Source organism: Dendropsophus ebraccatus, chromosome 1 (genome assembly GCF_027789765.1).
Source record: "Dendropsophus ebraccatus isolate aDenEbr1 chromosome 1, aDenEbr1.pat, whole genome shotgun sequence".
NCBI classification, from domain to species: domain Eukaryota; kingdom Metazoa; phylum Chordata; class Amphibia; order Anura; family Hylidae; genus Dendropsophus; species Dendropsophus ebraccatus.
The window spans coordinates 75,735,500-75,760,923 of record NC_091454.1 but is presented as its reverse complement, the minus strand read 5'-3'; the positions used below and the strand labels follow the sequence as shown (position 1 = coordinate 75,760,923).

General features: G+C 40.6%; 1 protein-coding gene across 1 annotated transcript in view; it reads left to right on the top strand.

Moving 5' to 3' along the window:
- Positions 1-8,415, top strand: part of LOC138783007 (uncharacterized) — a 182,556-nt gene extending 174,141 nt beyond the window's left edge. The window contains exon 15 of the mRNA XM_069957123.1: positions 8,185-8,415. Coding sequence (XP_069813224.1) covers positions 8,185-8,415 — 231 coding nt within the window. The remainder of the gene's footprint in view (positions 1-8,184) is intronic.
- Positions 8,416-25,424: the final 17,009 nt, after the last annotated feature.

Here is a 25,424-nt window from a genome sequence, read left to right as displayed (position 1 = left end):
AGCCAGGGGGGCAGGGAAGCCCCAGCTGCAGCAGATAGAAAGAGCGGACACGCCCCTCAGCAACCAGCTGGCTGCTAAGGACGCCAGTGGCTCGCCCCTAGCAACCGGTCGGGCTGGTCGCCAGGGACGCAGTCGGCACTATCAGAGGGTTGGCCACGCACTGCAGCAGAGCGGGGAGCAGAGCGTGCAGCTCGGCCGCTGACAACAGTGGTGCCTTGGATTACGAACTTAATTCATTCCGGGAATGTGTTTATAATCCAAATTCACTCTTAAACCAAAGCAGATTTTCCCATAAGAAATCATTTAAATGCAGACAACTGGTTCCACACCCCAAAAATAATATTTCATTCTGAGTAACATGTAAAAAAAACATTTAGAAACAGCGGAATATGCCATATTATAAAGTACAGTACAGTATAGCAATCAGCATGTGGAATATAATGTACAGCAAGTGCATAAACCTTAAAAAACAGCAGCAATTTGTAGATACAGGATGGAACCGCAAATCCCCATAATGCAGTAGCCTTGTTCAACAATGGGAATGGGTGTGTGTTCAGCATAGACCAATCAGGAAGTGAGAATCACAGAGCTGTGCAGGAGGACAGTGACAGAAACCTTTCTATACGGCAGTGTGAATAGCTGAGTGTAAGTGCAGGCACATTATAGCAGCAGTGTGTATAGCTGAATGTAAGTGCAGGCACAGTATAGCAGGAATGGAGAGGATGGGAAACACAAGGACTGACAGAGACTGCAGGGAGCAGGAAGGACGGAGCAGGGCAGATGTGGGCACATAAATGCAGCACTCTCTGTCCGGGAAGAGAGGGGTTACAGCTATGAAGAAATTACCTCTGCAATCCTGTCCCCTGATTTGAAAGGTAAGGGAGACTTCCTGGGTCAGAGTACAGTGCTGTAGACTATGCTATGCAGACCATGCCCCTACACCACTCCCCCTCACACCCAGTACAGGGAGCTCTTAAACCAAAGCAATGCTCTTAATCCAAGTTACAATATTGAAAAACTGTGAGCTCACTTGCAAAACGTTCTTAATCCAAGTTACTCTTAAACCAAGGTACAATTGTAATATAATTAACAATGTTGCCACAATATTAGTGACATTGTGAAGCAATGACACATCAAGTGTGGACGTGGTTTCGCCTTGCGACATTCACTCGCCTCCTCCACATACTAGACTGTATACCTCATATACCTCACCTTCTATAACTAATGGTCAAATGATCATCCGGCTGTCAGTTAGGTCTCCCACCTGAGCCGAGTGTTCCTGTGTTGCCAATACGGCCGAACCCTAGCAATCACCACCAACATGATCTGCCGGTGGTTGTTCTGAATGGCCCTGTACACCTTATACTGGTTGGCTGAATCCACCGTCAGCAGTGGATTTGTCCAACATAAGACTTAAGCCCCTGTTACATGGGGCGACAAGAGTGACCAAGCAACCTGTCAGGTCAGAAGATAGCGGCGGTCTGCTGCCGCCACTCTTATTACACGGAGCAACGGCAGCATATCACTGCTATCCTCATTGTGGATTTTTCAACATGTTGAAAGATAACGATCAGCTGATATCATGCATGTCTGCTGATCGTTGTCTTCTATTACACAAAGGGATTATCGTCCGAAAAGCAGACAGATTTTGGCTGTTTAAACCCTTCCCTGACTGCACCCAGTGCTGGGATCCACCCTGTTCGTGATTTTTGCCAGGGCTAGGCAGAATGACTCAGCAAGTTCATGCACATCTAAAGCTGTAGGTTTCTGGCCGTTTAACCCTTTCCCTGGCGGTGTCCAGCAGTAAGATCCACTTCTTTTTTAACTTTGCCAGGGCTGGGGGGTGGGGGATCATGAGCACTACAAGTACTAGTTAAGTACTGGTTTTCTACTGAATGTGACAACAATCTCTCGTATTCTTTATGTGTCTAGATTGTAGGGTAGGTTGGCAATATGGAAGCCTTTTGTTACAAAGGAAAACATCAAGTCTGCCAAAAGCATGTGGGAAAACATGTTATGCCCTGATGTGACCAAGGATGGACTTTTTGGCCATATTTCCAAAAACGCTGTTTGGCACAACACTGTGCTTTACCAAAAGAACATACCCACAGTGAACCATGGTGGAGGCAGCATCATGCTTTGGGGCTGTTTTTCTGGAGCTGGTACTGAGGCTTTAGTCAAGGTGAAGGGAATTTATGAACAGTTCCAAGTATTAGTCAATGTTGGCACAAAATCTTCGGACCTCTACTAAAAAGCTGGAGATGAAGATAAATTTCACCTTTTCGACCAAAAGCCAACCCCCACATCAAGAAAAGGATGGCTTCACTGGCAGAAGATAAAAGTTTTGCATTGGCCCAGCCAGAACCCAGAACTGAGCCAAATTGAAAATCTGTGGGTTGACCTGAAGAGGACGCTGTACAAAGGAGATGCCCTTGCAATGTGACAGATTTAAAGCACTTTGGCAAGGATGGATAATGATTGCCAAGTTTTAAATGTAAAGGGGTTTTAAATATGTGCGGGACCGCTCCAATGAGTGGTCCCGCACACATCAGTTTGCTGGCGCCAAATCTAAGGAAACGCAGTCGCGGTCCCACAGCTGCCTGTCGGTAACCCCCTTAAAAGCAGCGATGCATAGCAGGACAAGCACCTGTCACTGACTGATCGGGACCCCTGCACACAGCCATGCAGATCACTTATACCGACAGGCGGGGGTAAGACACTTAACCCCGTCCTATCGGATCTTCAATCTGAGCATAGAGTCTGCTTTCAGGCGTCCCCCGATAAGAGACTTATGTATGCAATATAAAATGTGTAAAAAAGAAAAGTTTTAAAACATATTTTTTAAAATCCCTAATAAAAAGTGCCCCAATAAACATTTATATTACCCCCTTTACCATTACACAAAAAAATATTTAAAATATATTAAAAAATAAATATATTACATATTGTAGCATGCTGAACTGTGAACAGTGTAATTGGAAAAACAAAAAACAAAAACAGCATTGCTAATTTCTTAAAATTATATATTAGAAAAAAATCCAATCCACATTTTTTTCTTACACCAATATGATACCATGGATTACATAGTGTGAACCCACCCTTAGATGTTAAATACCTATTTTCCTTTTATATTTTCCTTTTATTTTACTGTATGTGAACATAGTCTAAATGTGAACAAAAAAAATCTAAAATTATTCTTCTGTGCCTGATTTTTTTACTTGACAAAAAACTGTAATTTATCAGGGATGTGTAGACTTTTCATATCCACTGTACCTCCCAAGTAGGAGAGTGATGCAATGCTAGGAGTTTTATTAAACATTATCATTTGTAATGCTGCAATCTATGGGGCCTCTTGAAATAGCTATTCCAGAAACACAAAAGTTTTTTCCAGGACCTGTATAGAGATGGCCATTCACCATATTTCTAAATTACATTTACTTCTGCTGAATCCACATAAAATTACATAATATAATAGTGGAGTCAGTTTCTGAAAAATGAACATATTTTTAGCTTATGTGAACTACCTTTCTGTTAATATATTTTACCGCCGCCCATTGACAACCTTACACTCATTACATATAGTCTGCATTTGTCACATAAAATAGGACACAGCAGCAGTCCACACTCATGAGTGCTCTGGGGCTGTGGGGGCACTAAGCCTTAATTTATGTGTTTTATTCAGACCGGATTTACTAGTTCTGTCAACAAAACACTGACTCTCTATCTGAGATATAGGTATTGGGTTTATTTGTGAAGCAGATCTGTAATTTGCAAGGCTGTTATATGTAGGGAAGGTAATATAGATTCCCAAAGCTAGTAATTTAGTTTTGTGTATTGTAAGAATAAACATTATTATAATGAACAAAGTTTATTACACAGAAACAATAGTGGTTGAACCTCCTTATCTGTTCTATCCATCTAATTATTCATTCCTTCTTAAATTTCTTGTATCACACCGGCTAATAAATGACCCATGACAACAATTGTTTGTAACCTAAATATTAACAAAACATCTTTCACTGTGACAATGTGAAACATGACCAGAAAGCTCATTGAGAATGTTCAGTTCTCTGTTGATCTGGTCCTGGTAATTATCCTTCAGTCCAGGCAACATATTATCACACACCAAGGTTAATGCCGGAAGATTGCCCATCATTTTTAGATTGATTGTGAAAGTGGTGCAAACAGGTGCAGACACAAAAAGAAAATGAAGGGTAAAAAGTAGAAGAATGAAAGCAAAGGACTATTAGTTTCAACCACGGTAAAATTAAAGGCTTCTTTAAATGAGAAGCATTCTTATATTACCAACTGGACGTGTACAATTAGAGTGAAGCTTTGGTAGGAGAGACACGGACATTTGCACACATATATGTCAAATAAGCCCCTTTCATATGACACTGAATGTTCCTTTCATGTTCTTATATGAGTTGTGTACTGAGAGTTACTGCAATTGCTCAGAAGAAGGAAAACTGTTCCTTAGACATTAACCCTTTGATGTTAGTGCCAATTTTCATTTTTGTACTTTTGTTTTTTTCCTCCTCGTGTTTAAAAGGCCATAGAGCTTGCATTTTTTTTTTACCTACAGACCCACATGACCCCTTATTTTTTGTGACACTAATTGTACTTTGCAATGACACACTGAAAAAATGATTTGTGCTGTATTCACAAATGGTAAATGGTAATGGTAACCCTATGGTAAAACTGACATGTTCCTCAAATCAGTACGATTACAACAGGCAACTTATATAACTTTAATTCATTTCACGGCTTTTAGAAAATGTAAACCATTTAAAAAAACTAAATGTGTTTAAGGCTATGTTCTTTTGCTCAGTATTTTTTCAGCCAAAATTAGGAGTGTGTTGAAATTAGAATCTGTGCAGATCTTTCCATTATATTTTTTCTCTGTCAGCTCCACTCCTAATTTTGGCTACAAATACTGACCAAAAGGCTGACAGAAAAACTGCCTGAAGTAATATGCATGAATAGTGAAAATTGCTCTGTTCGCATCCTTAGGCTATGTTCACACTACGTAAAATAACGGCCGTTGTCCGCGCCGCAAAACTACAGCTAACTAAGGTTCCCTATATAGACTGCAATGCAATGTAACTACGGCTGTTGAATTCACACTACGTATCAGATAACGGCCGTTGTTTATACGGCCCCGTGAAAAATGAACATGTCAATTATTTCCAGCCGGTAATACTGCAACAAAGGTCATGGATTTCAATGCGGCCGCGAACGTAAAACTTATATCTGCCGATTTTGATTTTGATGTAAAAAAAATTCTGAGTGGTTTCTCGGGCTGGGCGCAGTATTTAAAGTAAATGAACTGTTTCATCCCGTTTATAATCATGCTAGGAATCAAAATTAAACAACGGCCGTTGTTTTGGCCTCAAAATAACGGCCGTTGAAAACAATGTCCGTTATTTTACGTAGTGTGAACATAGCCTTATAACGCTTTTATTTTTTGGTCTATGGGTCTATTTGAGGTGTAATTTCCATCGGTAGCTTGCTTGCATATATGCCATATAATGCGCATGGGGCTCTGAGGATGAAGGTAAGGTGCTATTAGAATTTTAATCCTTATGCTGTTTTGCATTTTGGTGCACCGATCCGGCCAGGGGCTGCTCTGCTGATATTCATTAGAAGAGGCAGGCTGGCCAGGGGTGGATTGGTGCACTGTGGATGGTAGTCCTGTCCCCTGAGCACTAAAATGCATAATTGGGATAAGGATTAAATTGCAAAGACATGGCGCAGAGGATGAAGTTAAGAAAGGTACCTTCATCATCAGCACCCTGTGCACATTAGGTAGAATTCAGCAGGTTAGATTTGCCAGGCAAAATGTACTGATCAGCACTCAACTTCGACACCCACACCACAAAAGCCCCACTAGACATTGAACAGTGTTTGTCTTCATTGTGTAGCAATGGCAATGTGTTACTGCAGCTCAGATCCCTTGAAATTAAAAGTAGCTGAGCTGCAGTTACACATTACCACAGTTTTACAATGAACAGAGTCAAACTTTGTTCATTATGTAGTGCAGCGCCAAACAGCTGATCAGCGGAGGCGTGGATGTTGGCACCCTGCCAGACAGTACATTTTGCCCGGAAAGCTCCTTTAAATAACCCCCTGACAGCAAACAGCTTTACATAAATCCAAGTGCTCTTGTGCTTAGATCTACTTGTGTGCCCTCTATGAACTCTAGAGTTGCATATGCTTAGAGCTGGCATAGATTTTAGCAACAATTTACACCCTTCATTCCCTGTTTGCTGTCAGCGCTACTACACACACCAACAGCAAGCGAGGAGGAGCGGATTGGGCTGGGGTGATCACGGGGGTGGGGCGGCCCGGGCGGCTATTACACGGAGCGACAGCCAGGAGACCTCGCTATTAACAGCTTTTGCTTTCAACGTGTTGAAAGATAACGATGATGTCTGCTGATCGTTGACTTTTAATGATACCTATTACACTAAGCGGTTATTGGCTGTAACGCACAATAATAGCTTGGTGTAATAGGGCCTTAAGTCTGTAAAATCCAAGAATATCCAGTGGGGCTTCACATTTCAGGGCCCATCAATGTAAGTGTAACATGAATAAATAAGAAAATCTCACCAGCATTTATTTAAATTGCCACTACACTTCACTAGATTAGATATGACTTTGTCTTAGTTTGTAGGCAGCATACTTTATGTCACTGCAGCTTAGCTCCCATTCACTTCAATGGGGGCTAAGCTGCAATAGCCCAGCTTGGCCACAACACAATTGTACTTAGCCATCTGCTTCCTATTGTGTATGCCAACAACCTCTATTTTAGGTGAGTTAGGGGTAAGCAGATACCCTCAGGCACAACGGGAAAAGTGAATTTTTCCTGCAATACCCTTTTAAACTTTGCTACATCTGTCTACATTACTGATAGTGAAAAGTGGTTTTAATTTGAGTCTGGAAACACACACATCAGTTTTTTTTGGGGGGAAAAAGTCTGCCCTTTATATTTTCCCATTCATTTGAATCCACTTCTGGTTTTGGCACAAAAGCTGCAGTGACAGTTTTCCAGCTAGCTTCTCTCCATCTAGTGGGGCTACTTCGTTCAAAAGTATCCTAGAGAAGACTGTGATGCCTTGTCACCAAAGACAGAAGAAAAAAAGTTGTTCCGAGACTGATATATCAAGTGGATAATTCCTTGAAGATAGGATAGAAGGATAGAAAATAACAAAGTACAAGATCTTTGGTGGCCAGTCAGTGCCCTGACCTATATTCAGCAGAACATCTTGGAGACCAGGAGAACCAGCCTGCAGCATTAATATTCCTAGTCTAGGAAAGGCATTTCTCATAAGAAACTAGTGACATAGCCTTTATGGTGCCCCAGTCATTATGGTATGATAATCCAATAAAAAGATAATAAATGACACAAAATCTTTGTATATCTTAAATTATTCTTTTTGAACATATAGATCACCATGCCCCATTGATGTATGGTATTTGGTGATTAAGGACAATAAGCACTAGTTGTTAGGGTAAATGTGACTATGGCAGTTTTGTTTGTTAATTTAAATGAAGCTTGTAAAAATCCACATGCTTGGTGCCACAACAACCCAAATCAAATTAATAGAACTGATTTTTAGTTGAAGAAATCTCTTCATCAGACTAAAAATATTTTGTCGGCAAACACAAAGATTTATGCAAATTTCATTCCTTCACAGAAATGTATGCAAAAAACAATAATATGTGTGTGAATCTTCCCTAAGGCTATGTCAACACTATGTAAAAACACAATTTCCTAACAAAGGCCATTATTGTGCAGACAACGGCCGTTATTTTTAAAACAATGGCTGTTTGCACAACAATGGCCGTTGTTATTAAATATGACCGTTGATTTTACATAGTGGAAACATAGTATAAGGCTATATGTTTTAGTCAGTATTTGTAGCCAAAATCAGTAGTGGAACTGAGAAAAAAATGATAATGGAAAGACTTGCATTCCTGGTTTCGATAAAAAAAATACTGCTCAAAATACTATACGTGTGAAGATGGCCCTCTGGGTTAAGCTCGTATTTTGGCAACTAATTATAAAGACAAATCAAGCAAATTCAGGGTTACTACCTATAGGCCTTAGTTGTACTACTATATCAAATTTACCAACATTCTGTGTTACTAAATTATGGACACTGATATTCTGTATTTCAGCAACTCTTCCTGTGCAATATTGATACTGCAAGCAAAAGCATCAGTGTGGAACAGCTCCTGGTGGAACTAAAGGCTGGTGGGATCAGCAGGGAGCATCAAGAGGCTGCACAGTTGCAATTAAGTCACATTAAGAAGCTGGATATCCTCGACTTTCTGACATATTTGCCACTTTTTGTTCTTATTCATAATTCTGTTATATCCAATCCTCTTGATGACACAATAAAAATATGAGCACAATGACTACACTGATCAATCATATCTTTAAAGCCTAAAAGATATATAGACTCCACAAATCCTATGAGTTCCGATGTGGGTTCTCTATGTATGTGTGTGGGGCGGGGGGGGGGGCTCTATTTTTAGCAACATATTTTCTTGCTAAAAAGTGTGCCTTATAAAACAAAAAATATGGTACATACAAATAAAATTCATAGATTATCATAAAATTGTCTAACATTTGAAATAAAAAAAAAAAAAAAAAAAAAAAACTGTCTAAACTAACTAAGGTTAGTGTTGTTCCATACCTTACAATATCTATTGATGTAGACCGCATCTGATATTTACTGGGTTATCCAGGGTAGTGTATTAATATGATAATGTATTAGCTGAATGAATGCCCATTCATACTCAGTTCATTTGACTACTTTTGGTACACACTAATCACTGCATACTAGGAACGCCGCACAATACTGTGTTTTGGAGATGCTTTGACCCAGTCATCTAGCTATCACAATTGAGGCCTTATCTAAGGGTACTATTACACCAAGCAATTTTCCGACGACTAACGATTAACGATAAACGACGGCTAAGGCAAACGACCCGAAATCATTCGCCCAAGTAGACGAAGCGATGATCGTTATTTATGATCGTTCTTGCGGTCGTTTAGTCGTCGCTATTGCATACGTTTCAGCTGTGAATTCTTATTCCACCGAACGATGTGCGAACGATGAGCGAACGATCAAACGATAAAAATAGGTCCGGATCCTATTAAACGATCACCAATTTCTCGTTGGTCGTTTAATCGTTGCCTGCTATTACACGAAATGATTATCGTTCAAATCCGAACGATTTAACGATTTTTCGAACGATAATCGTTCCGTGTAATACCACCCTAAGTCTTCTGATCCTCACGATAACCTATTTTTTTCTGCTTTCATATACTTTATTTTTTGCCTAATATATCGCACTTATTATTGTAAATTATCATTCCTATTTACTTCACTTATCAGATGTTTTAATGTTATTACTGTTGGTGTATATTACATTGTAATAGGCATGATTAAATAATACATTTACTAGCAGCACAGTGGCTCAGTGGTTGGCATAGTTGTCTTGCAGTACAGGGTGTCTGAGTCAAAATCCGACTTACAACATCTGTGCTGTGGAATATTCCCATGCTTTATAAGGGAAGCTTTTTTATTAATAAGAATAAAAATAATAAGAAACAGTATATCTAAGATTTTGAGTTGTCCTTCATTGTAAATTCTTTAACATTTCCATTCAACTATTGTTTAGTTAAATTAGTTTTTGGAAAAAATAGGTGAAAACTAACTGGCTCCTACAAAACTTCGCCATTTCAGCATGCTATCCCCCATCCACAGTTCTGAAATGCCTGAAAGCCCCTTAGAGAATGTAGTGAGCTCTATTTAATTTTCTCCACATTCTTGGGATTGTTCTGTGGCTTCCGGAATCCTGCATCCCATTCAGCCAATCAGTGCGCTGCGGCGGAACGGGATGTCAGGATGTCGGGAGCCACAGAGCAAGCCAGAGCTCGGACTGGGTAATGTTTGCACCGAGCCACGGGAAGTTAAGGGGGCTGACGCTTACATACTCGAGACAGGATGACAGATCCGCAGCGATGTAATCCAATTAAAACTGAAAACAGGGGAATCGTCATAGCTGTCTTTTTGGGAAATCACTAAGTGAGAATACTGTAATAGGCGTATTCTCATCACAACAATATTACCTCAAACAGTAGGTCATTAAAAGGTAATTGAAATTGGTTCTAGTTACTTTTAGCTCTGTCCCCTTCTAGGGACTTCCAACCACCTCTCTGTGTTATTATCTTATGACTTCCCCACTTCCCCTGCCTGGCCACCTTATTTGCAGGAATCCATCTTTATATTGACAACTCCCAGCCCATGGAGCTGTTGGGATGGGATTTAGCATAGCAGAGCCCAACACAGAACAGTAGGGTGCAGAGCAAAGGAGTACAGTGCTGTAGGCCAGAACAGCTAATGACTGTGGAGGTGCCTGCACTCCATCTGAGGCCAGGTTCACACAGCGTAAGACACCCAACCCGGCCATGTCACAGAATGGCTGGTGTTAGCGAAGATCATCCCAATTCAACATAAATAAAGTTCATTGTGTGAACTGACAGTTCTGTGCGGCCGCTATTCAATGTATAGCAACCGCACAAAACTGACATGTACGTTTTTCTTGCGGCCGCTAAGAATCCCTGCCGGAGTTTATACTATGTGTATACACTCCGGCTGGGATTCCCTCTGATTTCTTTGTGATGTATCTTTTGTATTAATCACAGCCGTTGTTGCAATTTGCAACTACAGCCGTGATTAATACAAAAGATTCGTTGTGTGAACTTAGCCAAAGCAGTAAATTAATGCAGGCCAAGAGCATGATAAGGGGTGTTGGCTGAAAATACCCCTTTAAGCTTAACAACTTATAAAACAAGATGATGGCTTGTGACATAAATTTTACTTTAGGCGGAAATGTACGTAAATTGTATAGCAAGTAAGAGTAACCAGTGTGCAATTCTGCGTTAGCTCTTTACTGAAGGTTTGTTGGAATTATAGTTGATTTGCAAAAGTAGCCCACATAGCCCACACTAGGATAAAGAACAAGTTTGCCCCAAAAAAAATACAATAAAATGTTAAGATAGTTTAAAAAACTCAATACAGAAATAATGAGAAAAGAGAATGAGAATGGGAATAACTCTAGGGATGAGCGAACAGAACTGTAACGAACCAGATTCGTTACGAACTTTGCAAAAAGTTTGTAACGAATCTGGTTAAAATAATAATAACAAATAAAATCTTAAGAAAGTGATGCAAACACCTCTGGAATGCATCTGGGAAAGCAGGGAAACAGTATTACAGAAATCGGCATTACCGGGGTTAGCGATCCCAGACAATAATGCCGATCCCTCTAATGGTTAATATTTAATTAATAAAACAAATTTTCATTCTAAAAAAAAACATTTTCGTTGTTCAATAGCATAATTAAAAGGAATCCATGCTTTTGCAATTAAATATACTGTTAATAAAAAAATAAATATATAAATAAATAAATGTGTGTGTGTGTGTATATATATATATATATTTATTGATTTATTTACAGTATATTTAATTGAAAAAGCATGGATTCTTTTTAATTATGTTATTGTACAAGGAAAATAACTTTCTTAGAACGAATATCTGCTTTATTAATTAAATATTAACTATTTAATGGAGCTTTATTAATTCATGGGTCGGGTGCAGTGCACCTGGTCCATGAAGTTTAAGGGGTTAAGTAGTGATGCAGTAGCATCACTACTAACCCTCTGTGGCTGTACAGTAAGGAGGGGTGCATTGTGCACCCCTCCTTACAGTACAGGAGCAGGGAATCCCTTAATTAAGTGGGGATTCCCTGCCCTACGGGGTTTCCCACCGAGAAGCAGAAAGCGGTCTGCTTCTCAGCAGGAAATTTAAAATCCCCTGCACAGAAGTTACAGTGTGGCTCCCAGGGGCTTAAGTCCTTGGGAGCCAGACTGTAACTCCCATGCCTATGCTGGAGGTCACCCAGCTTTCCCACCATCCTGTAAGGTTAACCCTAACAGGATCCTGGGAGAGCTGGGTGACCTCCAGTATAAGCATGGGAGTTACAGTCTGGCTCCTAGGAACTTAATCCCCTGGGAGCCAGACTGTTCTGGCACTGCACCAGCAAAGAAGGGGGTTAAGTGTCCCCTCCCTTGCTGGGGCAGATGCAGTGGATCTCCATGGGGTGGGGGATGAGGGGGGTGATGGCTGGGGCTTACCTGCAGCTTTGTCTATAGCTGGTAGCAGTCCCGGTATGTCCGGTAAGCCCCGCCCCCGTGACGATAAGCCCATCGGGAAACTCCGGGACTGCTAGCAACAATGGACAAAGCAGCAGGTAAGCCCCAGCAATCACCCCTCCCCCACCACCCCTTGGAGATCGCACTGCATCTTACTTGCTGGTGCAGGTGCAGTGCTAGAACAGTCTGGTTCCCAGGGGGTTAAATCCCTGGGAGCCAGACTGTAACTCCCATGCCTATGCTGGAGGTCACCCAGCTTTCCCACCATCCTGTAAGGTTAACCCTAACAGGATGGTGGGAAAGCTGGGTGACCTCCAGCATAAGCATGGGAGTTACAGTCTGGCTCCCAGGGACTTAACCCCTTACTTGCTGTTTGTTTTTGCTTGTGTTTTTTCTTTTTCAGATACCGGCATGCAGAGGATTCCGTCGGATTCGTTTGGACTACGTCGATGACCGACGGACTTTACTGTACAATAAAATGGTCAATGAGGGGTGTGGGGGTGTTTTTATTTGAATAAAAAAAATGTTTTCACTTGCATCTTGTCTTTATTTCTTTACTATGTAGACTTAGTAGTGGAAGCCGTCTAATAGACGAAATCCATTACTAAGTCGGGGCCTAGTGTTAGCCGGTATAAAATGGCTAACACTAACCCCCCATTATTACCCCAGCACCCAATGCCACCAGGGGTACTGGGAAGAGCCGGGTGCCAGTGGTCCCGGAGCGTCAAAATTGGCGCTCCTGGACTGGGCGGCAGCAGGCTGGTAATATTTAGGCTGGAGAGGGCCTAAACCAATGGCGCTTCCCACCCTGGTGTTACCAAGCTGCTGTTGCTTGTTTTTTAACCCGGCTGGTTATGAAAATAGGGGGGGACCTTATGCGTTTTTTTTTTTTTAATAAATAAATAATTTAAAAAACGTATGGGGTCCCCCCTATTTCCATAACCAGCCGGGTTAATAACCAAGCAACAGCAGCCTGGTTACACCAGGGTGGGAAGAGCCATTGGTCTAGGCCCTCCCCAGCCTAAATATTACCAGCCTGCTGCCGCCCAGTCCAGGAGTGCCAATTTTGACGCTCCGGGACCACTGGCACCCGGCTCTTTCCAGTACCCCTGGTGGCATTTGGTACTGGGGTAATAATGGGGGGTTAGTGTTAGCCATTTTATACCGGCTAACACTAGGCCCTGACTTAGTAATGGATTCCGTCTTTTAGACAGCTTTCACTACTAATTTTTTAAATTCTATATTTATTGCCACAAAAACAGCAAATGATGTACAGCAGAACTCACCCCCTTCAGTCTCCAAAACAAATACAAAATTCACTGTACAGAACATGAGGTACAATGAGACATTATTTAGGTGCACTAACAGCTTCTGACTGATAAGGAGATACCAGTTGGGTCCGCCCACACCACTTGGACCATTTTCACATCTTCAAGTATAGATAAAGAACAAAAAAGAAGGGAAAGAAAAAGAAAAAGAAAGCGCTTTAGAGAGAAGAAAGACAGGGACCGGGCACAGGAAGGGAGGGGGGGGGGAGGACAACCGAGAAAGGATGGGAGGGAGGGAACGGGGAGGGAATGTGTACCCACGGGCACCCACATAAGGTCTAGCAGAAAGGCCATCGACCCGGACGGCAGAGCCAAGACCTGGTCTACGTAATAATTTAATCTGGGGATCTCAGCAAATCTCTGTACTCAGCGGATTCCTGAAATTGTATCCATGGCAACCAGTTAGCGTGGAATCTCTTATTTCTGGAGTGTAACTCAGAGGTCAAATCTTCCATATGCATTAAATCATTCACTTTTTTAACCCACAATGACAATGGAGGAGGTGATGTTTGCTTCCAGCACAGCGGAATGCATGCCCTGGCAGCCATCACCAAGAAACTCAAGAGTGAACGCCTATATTTCTCTTGTGGAATCTTGCAGTGGTGGGGCTTCCACTACTAAGTCTATATAGTAAAGAAATAAAGACAAGACACAATGTGTCCCGATAAGTCCCCCCCCCCCCCCCCCCCCCGTGGCCGCGGCCAATACAGGGGCAGGGCTTACCAGACATACCGGGACTGCTACCAACTATGGACAAAGCAGTAGGTAATCCCAAGCCATCACCCCCCTTACCCCCACCCCATGGAGATCGCACTGCATCTTCCCCAGCAAGGGAGGGGACACTTAACCCCCTTCCTTGCTGGTGAAGGTGCAGTGCCAGAACAGTCTGGTTCCCAGGGGGTTAAGTCCCTGGGAGCCAGACTGTAACTCCCATGCCTATGCTGGAGGTCACCCAGCTCTCCCAGGATCCTGTTAGGGTTAACCTTACAGGATGGTGGGAAAGCTGGGTGACCTCCAGCATAGGCATGGGAGTTACAGTCTGGCTCCCAAGGACTTAAGCCCCTGGGAGCCAGACTGTAACTTCTGTGCAGGGGATTTTAAATTTCCTGCTGAGAAGCAGACCGCTTTCTGCTTCTCGGTGGGAAACCCCGTAGGGCAGGGAATCCCCACTTAATTAAGGGATTCCCTGCTCCTGTACTGTAAGTAGGGGTGCGCTATGCACCCCTCCTTACTGTACAGCCACAGAGGGTTAGTAGTGATGCTACTGCATCACTACTTAACCCCTAAACTCCATGGACCGGGTGCACCCGACCCATGCATTAATATAGCTCCATTAAATAGTTAATATTTAATTAATAAAGCAGATATTCATTCTAAGAAAGCTATTATCGTTGTACAATAACATAATTAAAACGAATCAATGCTTTTTCAATTAAATATACTGTAATTAAATAAATATATATATATATAAATATATACACACATTTATTTATAATGAATAAAGGATAAAAGGATAAAAGGAGGCACTCACCAGCAGTGTATTCAGACCATCCGGCTTTTATTGCTGTGCGCAGGAGGGTTCGTCAAAGCGGCATTAAGCCGCGAAACTGCGGTCACCCACCTTGTCTCCCCCGCTCCCCCTGCGCACAGCAATAAAAGCCGGATGGTCTGAATACACTGCTGGTGAGTGCCTCCTTTTATCCTTTATTCATTGTTCATACAGCATGTTTATTTCGGATTGAGCACCACCACATACCGGACCCAGCCTGAGATAGTGCCATCTAGTGGAGAGCCAGGCAGTGCCATCACTTTTTTCTTTCTTGTTGGATTGTACACATTTATTTATATATTTATTTTTTTATTAACAGTATATTTAATTGCAAAAGCATGGATTCCTTTTAATTATGCTATTGAACAACGAAAATGTTTTTTTTTAGAACGAAAATTTGTTTTATTAATTAAATATTAACTATTAAAGGGTGCGGCAAATGCCGGCAATTTTTTTTTTCACTATTTTTGCACTTTGTTTTTATTCCACTTTTTTCATTGTAATTGCAACTGCAACTAAACGAAAGTACACCCTTATCAGACTCCCACTATTGTAGCTGCAATTATTCAGCCGTTATTGCAAGGTTCGTTTTAGGTTCGGTTCGGACAAAGCCGAACTTAAGGAAAGTTCGCCGGATCAAACCGAATCGAACTTTTCAAAAGTTCGCTCATCCCTAAATAACTCTATTAAAAGGAGAAACAATGCAAAAATGTGAATAATTACACATTGAAGGGAAGGGCTTCATCCACGATAACACATTGTCATTTGTACTAAGCTTATGATTAATTCTAAAACCTCATTGTTCTTATAGTAATGCAGCATCAAGATATCTGATGAAAATAACCCATAGTCAAACACAGATCTTCTAGGCAAGTTAGGTAAATCAGTACATAGGATATATAATGATAGTAGATATGTATTTAATTAGAATCATTCATATACAACATATAAAAAGCATAAAAGTAGTGCACAATTAACAAATTAACAGAGTCTAAAAACGTATAAAAATAGATATGAAAAATGAACAAAGGAAACAATAAAAATGAAAATAAGAAAAAAAAATATACAAAATAAAAGAGGAAAGGAATTTTAAAATTGTAAGAAAAATATATATGAAAAAGGTATAATAGTAGATCTCAAACATTTATGTTCCAGAATATGCTTGGTTTAAAATTCATATATAAAAAGAGTTTGTTGCATTTATCCAAATTGTAGTGTCAGTATGGCTGCACAAAGTCTTAAGTTAGGTTCTCGCTAGAATTGCGGCCCTTTACTGTGGCAGCGCTGTATTGGAGATTGTATCTCTCTATGTGGGTGGTAGTATCTCTCTGTAAGATACATAGCTAAGTAGCGATATGTGAACAGTTATAGCATTGGATACTGTTTCGATAAAATATAGGTTTGTAGAATATGGTGTATAGTACACCTCTCACCCATCTGATGTCAGCTGGCTGTTCTCAGTAAGATGCGGTCCAATGAGTCAGTTGCCGCAAGTGGTGTTCTCGGCTCCTATATCCCGTGCTGGCTGTAAAGTGCTTGCATCGATGTGTGCGGTTTGTTTATTGGGATGAAGGTCTTGTGCATGCGTGGAAGCCGGTGTTGCCCGCGGGACCTTGTGGGTTTTTGGTGCTAAATTTGAATGCGTTGATTGACATTTGCTTGTTGAAAATAGGGGTTGCGATGAGTGGATATTCAGCTATAAGACCAAAAATGGCATCAAGGTTATATAGTTATTAGTGGCTGGACGAATTTCGATGACTTCTTGGCATCTTCATCATCAAAAGTTTAATTCAAATCCACTCTTAAACCAAAGCAAATTTTCTCATAAGAAATCATTGAAATGCAGACAATTGGTTCTACACCCCAAAAACAATGAAAACTAATGAAACAAACATTTAGAAACAGCTGAATATGTGATATTAAATGTTACTGTACAGTATAGCACTCAGCATGTGGAGTATAATGTATAGTAAGTGCATAAACCTGAAAAAAACAGCAGCAGTTTGTAGATACAGGATGGAACTGCAGATCCCCATAATGCAGAAGCGTAGTACAACAGGCTAGAATAAAGACGCAGGACTGCTGTCAGAGGTCTGTGTGGTCACATGACAGTAGTGGTGAAGGGGCGTGTGTTCAGCATGGACCAATCAGGAAGTGAGAATCACAAAGCTATGCGGGAGGACAATTACAGAAACTTCTCTATACAACAGAATGAATGGCTGAGTGTAAGTGCAAGCACATTATAGAAGCAGTGTGTATAGCAGAGTGTGAGTGCAGGCACATTATAGCACCAGTGTGTATAGCTGAGTGTAAGTGCAGGCACATAGCAACAGTGTGTATAGCTGAGTGTAAGTGCAGGCACATTATAGCAGCAGTGTGTATAGCTGAGTGTGACTTTAGGCATATTATAGCAGGACAGGAATGGAGAGGATGGAAAACACAAGGACTGACAGAGACTGCAGGCAGCATGAAGGAATGAGCAGGGCAGATGTGGGCACATACATGCAGCACTCTGTCCAGTGAGAGAGGTGTTACAGCTATGAAAAGATTACATCTACAGTCCTGTCCCCTGATGCTAGCCCCAGCCTGAAGTGGATCTGCTATGATTTGGAAGTTGAGGGAGACTTCCTGTGTCAGAGTACAGTGCTGTAGACCACGCTATGCAGACCATCCCCCTCCCCTGATCCCCCTTCCACCCAGTACAAGGACACTCTTTAACCAAAGCAATGCTCTTACATCAAGTCACAATTTTGAAAAACTGTAAGCTCTTCTTGCAAAATGTTCTTAATCCAAGTTACTCTTAAACCAAGGTACCACTGTACACTTATTAAGGGAAATGCACATTAAGTGCTTTTTTCCCTGCACTTACTACTGCGTCAAATGCTCAGTGTCCCTCCAGTGCCATGTGTCCCTCAGTGTCCCCCTGCCATCATCCTCTCCAGCAGCCACAGCCCACACAGCTCTGGTAGTCGGGTCGTGACATCACCATTTTATCCAGGAAGTAAAGCCTTGATGCAGTAGTAAGTGCAGGGGAAAAAGCCCTTTATAAGCATTTCCCGTAATAAGTGTATATTGGTGATTTGTATAACTTTTGGGGGGCAATACAATACTTTAATAGAAATTTTCACCGGACTTCTCCTTTAAAAAATGGATTTTTTTTCTTCTTATATATACAGCAATCATGACAGCCTTGCCATACATTTACACATAAGTGATAGTATTTGCACTGTATGCCATGTTGATATGATTTATAAGGGTAAGGAAATCAAAGTCTTAGATAACACTGTCCTAGACAACTCAGAGTGGACCTTCATCTCAAAGAAAACTGGAATAGACTAGTTTCCAAGCAGAAGTATTGATTAACTTTCAGAAAATGTGCAAGGACTTGGCAAGTCATCCTGTAACATTTATCACTGTACTCATTTGTTAATTAAGACCAAGTCTACCTGTAGACTGTGTTATCTTGCAGCTTCCGGAGCAGGTGGCTTAGTTCAGACTAAGATTTGAGAGTTCCGTAAGGGATCATTCTGGTAATCATACATTGCACCTGCCCTAATCATGTTAGACATTTATATCAAAGTGAAGAAGTTATAAACACCTGCAAAGAAATTACTTTATAGTCTTATTATACATTTTGTAAACTTGGGGTGCAGTACAGTGCAATATGTATATATATATATATATATATATATATATATATATATATATATATACACACACACACAGTATATGTATGTTTAGCTGTTTAACAGGATAGCTGGATAGCTTTGGCAACAGCTATTTCCGTTGTCCCGTGAACTCCACATACATCTGAATGAAAGATAAATGCTTCTTTCTTAGAAAAAGGAACTGGCAGCTTGTCTGAAGCAGCATTTTCCCTGTTAACCAAGAAGGATAGCTGTCCTAATCAGATATTGTGACCCATTCAGAATGCCCAGTGAACAGTTGCCTGGAAAGCAGATTCATTAATGAACAAAGGCCCTTATTTTTCAGAGTAATGAGCAATTTCTGAGCCACTAATTATGATTCAATGTTTTTATTCTCAAAATATAAATCCCAAAAAAACTTCATCTGTAATTATGAATGAAAAACAGACTATGTTCTGCATTGATCAGCACTAATATAATTTTACATTGTACATGTGGCCAACAGCAATAAACCAGAAATCCTGAAATGGCATGAACATGATATGTAAACACTTTTTGTGAACTTTCTGAAAAGTTGAAGAACTTTTGGAGGAAGTCCATAAGAGTTGACTTATTATTTTGAGCATTTTTTTCTAAACACATTTCAACTACTTTAATGGGTTTACCCTTCTCAGACAAGTATCCACAAGACAATAATGATTCTTTTGTGGGGAATGCACTTCTAGGCCACACACCTTTTGGGAGAAAGGATAACCCCTGACCACCATTCTTCCAGATATTTGGGGTGCAATAAGCATTGCTGTGTTCCTGAAAGTTAAAGTATAGTCGGACATGAGAGGGTCACTTTAGCGCGTAATACATTTTTTGGTTTAACAGATTGTGTAGAATAATAAACTACTCCCATATATTTCATACAGGGAGTCATTGTTTCACCTTACTGGGTTCAAATGCTACATTCCAGTGAGCAGCAAGATGCTCTATACACTTCACCATGGCATGTAGGTCTGGATTGCTGTTCTCCTGTTCTAGATGCTGTATGTAGTTTCCCAAACAGGTCTCTTCTGGGGGGGGGGCCACTGGACATTACAGTAAAACATGTGCTAAAATGCTAAATGGTGCCCTGCTGTGTGCCTAAACAGCAGTATACAGCCATCAGTTTATAATTAAGGGTGCATTCACACGCACAGGATCCGCAGCAGATTTGATGGCGCAGATTTAATGCTGTGTTCAGTTAGTTAGATCAAATCTGCTGCGGATCTGCTGCAATATGGTGTTTGTGAAGCTACCCTTAGAATGTAAATCTGTTTCCCTTAGTCCTTTTAGCAGAATAATAATAATGATGTGGATTTCTTCCCCCTGCATGGTAATAGGGCAGTTGGAACTTTTAATTATGACTGTATTTTATAAAATAAATATATGTAGAAACAGTTACCTGCCTTGGCCACCTCACCACATGTGAAGAAAGCTCCCCCTGCTCTTGTATCTGGATGCTTGCTAATAAATACTAGTGGTGCTCTGCAGCCCATATAATAATAAAGTACAAAGTTCACCAGTAAGAAATTATAAGTTGTGGAACTCACCAAATAACTTAATGTGGTTTATTAAAAGTAAGGTTCAGCCTTGAAGTTGTAGCAAAGGGCTGCACCCTTGTATCCTGTGACCTACTTTTTACAAACCCCATTAATTTATTTGGTGTCACAACCTTTCATTTCATATTAGTGGATACTATAAAATCACCCACTATACTCCACCCAGTTGTGTAATTTAATGAATATAGACTGTCTAGAAAAAAGGAAGAGTCTTATGGTGCTAAAAGGATTAACGGAAAACAGATTTACATTCTACAGAAGACAAAAGAATTCCCTAAGGAGGGGACAAAACTTATAAGTGACCTTCCAAAGGAAGAGTCATCCGAAGATCATACACTGAGACTATTAATAATTTGCAGTATAACATGAGGCTGAGCTACAAATCTGAGGTAAGAGAACCCTGGTAAAATGGGCTCTGAAGACACATTCAAGTTTCAGGCCTGCTAAGTAACATAACATGGAAAAATTCATCCCCATATAAAAATTACTATACTTTAACTACTTTAGTCATATAGTAACTTTAGCCATTTTTGAGAGCATATTTTATCTCACATTGGCTTCACCTGCATTAACTAGTGAAGTGCACACACGGGCAGCTTGTATATCTCATTGGATTGTATGCACCTGCATTGTAATGTCAGTTTTCTTGTGGCACTGCTTGCATCGTAGCCCATGCAGTTGCTATGCGTACTTCCACCCACTCTACTGAGCCTTATGCCATGAATCGCTATTAGTAACTTACCTTACATACATATACAGGCTTCCAGCTAAGCCATTTTACTCCTGATGAAGTTGTTGTAGGCAGCACTACACATGGAGTCTAGTACTCTTACTGAGACTTCATGATCAGGTTACACAGTTTGGTATTCAGATTAGTTACGTGTATAGTACTTGCACATTTGGTTGGGTACTTAGTTATCAGCTTTTCATCAGGTGTTATTGTGTTTGTGGTGACCTGGCCTTTGCACAGTAATATCGTGTACAGCTATTGCATGATTATTTATGTATTACTGGCCATCTCTAGTTCCCTGTATAGCTTATTTTGGTCTTGCAGGAAATGGAGGATCACTTATAATTTGTGTATTTATGGGTGAGCACATCTTCAGTGTTCTCTTTTTTTGTTGATATAGACGCTTTAAATGTTTTTTGAATTTGGAATTTATTATAAGTTTCCATTTTTTTCTTAGCTAAGCATATAAATGTGTGCTGTCTATGGTACTGAAATCTCTCAGTTAACCTGTATCAGGGTCTTCTCCGCACGCTAAACCCAGTACCTCATAGAGAGAACAGCATTCTGATGGTGTTCTCCTATGCTGTATATCATACCACAAACACACACAAAAAAATAAAATAAAAATCATTTTATATGCTAATGTTCTGACTAGTTATGGGGGAGTTAGGTGGCAGCTTCCAGTAATGCTTTCATGCCCTCCTCTCTCCCAGACAACCTTGACTGACACCCTAAGAGCAGGAAATGTAATCCGATGCCATGGGCTAAGAGTGTCAGTCAAGATGCTGTCAGGGCAGTCCAGCAAGGATGACTAATAGCTGTCACATCTACATTCCCATCTACTTTCTTCCTAGTCCATTGCTGCATTATTTGTGTGCTCACTGTCATGGTATCTGGCGAGAGTTGCTAAGCTCCATGTCTGCTATTGTGGTTTAGGAGCCTTTCTGTGGGCAACAGCTGAATCTTGCCCTCCATCACCATCAATTGAGTGATACCCCTCCATATAGAGCTCAGCTTGCTTGAGAGCTAGCAGGAGGTGAGCTGCTTTGAGATTGAGTAGAGTTGTGGTGCAAGCATTGCCATTTTCCTCACAGTATCTTGTAGCAAAACATCTGTAAGGTGTGGAGACTCTTTAACCCCTTTATTCAGGTCATTGGCGCCAGGATGTCCGGGTCAAATTAATGCAATGTTCCTCCTCGCCTTCTAAGAGCCATAGCGCTTTTATTTTTTTCTCCTACAGGGCTGGTTGGGGTGTCATTTTTTTTGTGCCATGTGCTATAGCATAGCATGCATCAGTATTTTTGGCAATCTGTACATAGAGTCTGCCTAAGAGCAGACTTTAATCTACAGAACGCTGATCCGACAGGGCGGAGTATAAGTTGCTTACCTCTGCCTGCCGGTACAAATGATCGGGAACCCTTACAGCCATGCTGCAAGGGTTCTTATCAGTCAGTGACAGTTCCTTGTCCTGTCACTGGCTACCTTAAATGCTGCGATCGGTGTGCATTGTGGCGTTTAAGGGGTTTAATGACTGGCAGCTGTGGGACCGTAATGTGTGCAGTGCCAATCACATTGAAATGGCCCTGCACACATTAAAACCCCTTCACAGCCAGGAATGTTTATATACGTTCCTGATGCATGGGGTGTGTGTAGCAGGAACGTATATAGCCATATGGCTGACATTAAGGGGCTAATCTTACATTTTGAAGTAGGGAAGTTCTTCCCACATCATGTGTGGAAATTATTAGGTTTCTCTGGTTGCTTGAAATCACTGTGCCTCTGACATCCTCCTATACTTCCTCCTGATTGACTGTGAGAGCTGTTTGCAAGGCATTGGAGGCTATCCTGAGCTCATTTGATTCTTCTTCCTTCTCTTTTCTGCCATGTGGCCAATGCTATTTTAGCAATTGCAACCAAAATGAAATGCCCAAGGTTTGAGTTTGTTACAAATAAAACTTTTTTTTTAATTTTTTTTATTATTTTTTTTAACTCGCATTTAAAGAACATGTTAAAGTAAGAACTTCACTTTGGGTAGCTACAGCTAGATTTTGTTCCTATCTTATTTTTCTTTTTATTCATTTTTAATGTTACATTATTGTGTATACAGTATTTTGTTTGCATAATGGCCCAGATGTACTAAAACTGTCTATTTGCAATCTTAGGCTATGTTCACACAGTGTGAGAACATCGGCCGTTGTTTGACATGGCCGTGTTGAACAAAGGCCGCTGTCTCACATGTTCATGAGGCCAATACTGCAGTATCGGCCGGATGACCATCATTTCATATTAATTGGAATGCGGGCACATTCGGGTGTGCTCGCATTCCAATTTACCATTGACCACAGCGTAACCTGCAACTTGGCGCTGTACTTTACACTGGGAGCTCAGCCTATTTTCTATGGCCACTGTTCAATGAACTGCGGTCGTAGAATATAGACCTGTCAATTATTTTCTGCGGCCGCAAACAACAACAGCTATAGTTTATACAGTATATATACACTACAGCCGTTGTTCCATACACTTTAATGTCATCACACACTGTCAATAAACAATGCCCATTGTTGAAACCTGCAACAACGGCCATTGTTTATTGCAAAAATACAGTGCGAACGTGGCCTTAGAGTAGACAGTTTTTAAGTTTGCCAAATTTATCAGTGTAGGTTTAGACCAAGTAGTACTTTGCTTAAAGTGCAAACAGTTGTGCCAAAAACCAAGACCATACCAATTTTCAGTGTAAAAGTGTCTCTAAAATGTCTAGGTTCACATTTTGTAAAAACAACGGCCGTATTTCATAACAACGCCCATATGTGTGCAAACAGCAGCCATTATTTGTGAAAAAACTGCCATTGTTATGAAATATGGCCATTATTTTTACATACTGTGAACCTAGCCGAAAACATAATGAGTTTGAAGAAAAGTGCCATGCAACACTTTTTGAAAAGAATTTTGGTGGAGACACATTAGGACATCTGGGCCATAATGTCCCTCTAGAGGTCATAAAATACCCCTGTGGAACACACTTTTTTTTATCATGTGGTATTCACTATAACTGGACCATCCATAAGAGCTCCAGTTACAGGCAAAACAGTCCCCTGCTGTGATATGAGTCACTGGTATGTCTGCCTAGCTGGGTTCAATATAATTTATTACACAGTGGTCATTGAGCACCCTAAAAGTCAGTAGGCAGGAGGCTTTTATGCTGCTAAGAGCTAAGTATAATTTTATAACATTCATGAATAAAGAAATCATTCTCAAGTATTGTGTTTAGTATCTTTGGTTAGACGTAAATATAATATATACTACAATGAAGTTAAAGTTTTCAAAGACGTATTTATAATGTATTCAAGTTTTTCTCGTAGTCTAGAAAAATCTACGCTCTCTTGAAGACTGAACTGATCCAGTGTTTGAAAGCATCTAGTGAATACTCATTTGGAAGCCTTTCTGCTCTGCAGTCTCACACATGCATCTTTTTTCTTTACAGGATTAACCGCCCTTCTTAAAAAAACACCTCATTTACAAGCAGCATCACTAATTGCTTTTTAGGGCTCTTTTTGGTCCTCTGTTAAAAATTCAAGGGGCGTTTTTCCTACTCTTTGTCCTCTTTTTTGAGTCCTTTCAGCTTCTTTTACAAACTTAGCACTTTCTGTGCCTTTGGCTCTTAGACATTGGGGGAAAAACACTCTTTTTGGCAAGAAAGCTAGCTATACCTCCCTCATTCAAAAATAAAAAATGCACACGATTTGCACCTCCTTCCATTGAAATCTGGTATTGTGGTCAGAATTTCCGGAACACACAGCTATATGTGAGTGGATGGAACTTTTTTTTATAGCTGAGCGAGAGCGCCTCTCTCAAACCTGCTCCTTTATCATGGCCAATGTTTGCCCTGCAGGCTTCTTTTAGAAAAGTATTGTTGCCGGTTGCCAGGTATTTCCTAGCAACGCTGAGGGCAAGCAGACTGCTTTATTTATGCAAGCAGCCATTCAATAGTCTCCACAACACGTGCTTGTCAATTCTAGAGTAAACTCTTCAAACACAAGAAGAAAAAATCCCATAAATCCATTTTTTAGCTTATCAACTTTGGCATCTACAGCAGAGGGAAATACTATACTAGGAAACTTAAGTGGAGTAGTGGTAACTATTTATGTGTATGCAACGGTTAAAAACTGTTAATATTAAAATGTAACGATTAGGTAAAACCTCCTCAACTGAAGATCTGCAACAAAACAACTAATAATATGTTGTCTGCACACATAAAGATTTATCTACCTAAACACAGGGAGCTTAAACACATTAGTGAGGCAATTGAAAAATGACAATAAGTGATCTGTAATGTCCATGAACACTGTCTG